Below are 549 nucleotides of genomic sequence, written 5' to 3' on the forward strand. Positions count from 1 at the left end.
GGGGGGGAGCAACAGCAAGTAGAACAGAAAAAAAAGTAAACAACCAACACAAATCCTCTATAGCAAAGAAAGGCAGGCTTCGTCCAATCAGAGCTCACACTGTGTGGAGTAGGCGGGGTCACAGTGAGGGTCCATTACCTTTTTGGCCGCCTGCTCCTCTTCCACACCGTCCCCAATTACAACATACACTACTTTCCTGCCAAACCTTTGCATTATGCGTTCAAAGCAACTCTCTTTTCCTGCAAAAAAACAAATAAACAAGGGGAAGGAAAGAGGGTCACAAAGTCAGAGGGGTCAAAGTTCAGAAGTCGTTTGTTTACCTGGCTGGCTGCATGCTCTTCATCCTTCCCATCGCCAATCACAACATATGTAATGTTAGTGCCAAAGCGGGAGACTATACGCTCAAAACAGCTCTCTTTGCCTGGAGACAAACAAATGGCTTTCACAGGTTTTTCTTTTGTTGTGTAGATGGGAATAAAACACATGAAGAGGCAGAGCTGTCTGCATCTCACTTACTCACTCACACACACACACACAAACACACACACA

General features: G+C 45.5%; 1 protein-coding gene across 7 annotated transcripts in view; it reads right to left on the bottom strand.

The window, feature by feature from the left end:
• The window catches only part of eya4 (EYA transcriptional coactivator and phosphatase 4), a 44,067-nt gene that overhangs the window by 1,470 nt on the left and 42,048 nt on the right, over window positions 1–549 (bottom strand). For 6 of the 7 annotated variants that reach the window (XM_032543155.1, XM_032543153.1, XM_032543157.1 and 3 more), the window contains one exon: window positions 139–239. In XM_032543155.1, coding sequence (XP_032399046.1) covers window positions 139–239 — 101 coding nt within the window. Of the gene's footprint in view, window positions 1–138; window positions 240–320; window positions 422–549 lie in introns of all 7 variants that reach the window. The other variant, XM_032543154.1, reaches the window with a different exon arrangement.

This window comes from Etheostoma spectabile, chromosome 18, assembly GCF_008692095.1.
Source record: "Etheostoma spectabile isolate EspeVRDwgs_2016 chromosome 18, UIUC_Espe_1.0, whole genome shotgun sequence".
Lineage (NCBI taxonomy): Eukaryota > Metazoa > Chordata > Actinopteri > Perciformes > Percidae > Etheostoma > Etheostoma spectabile.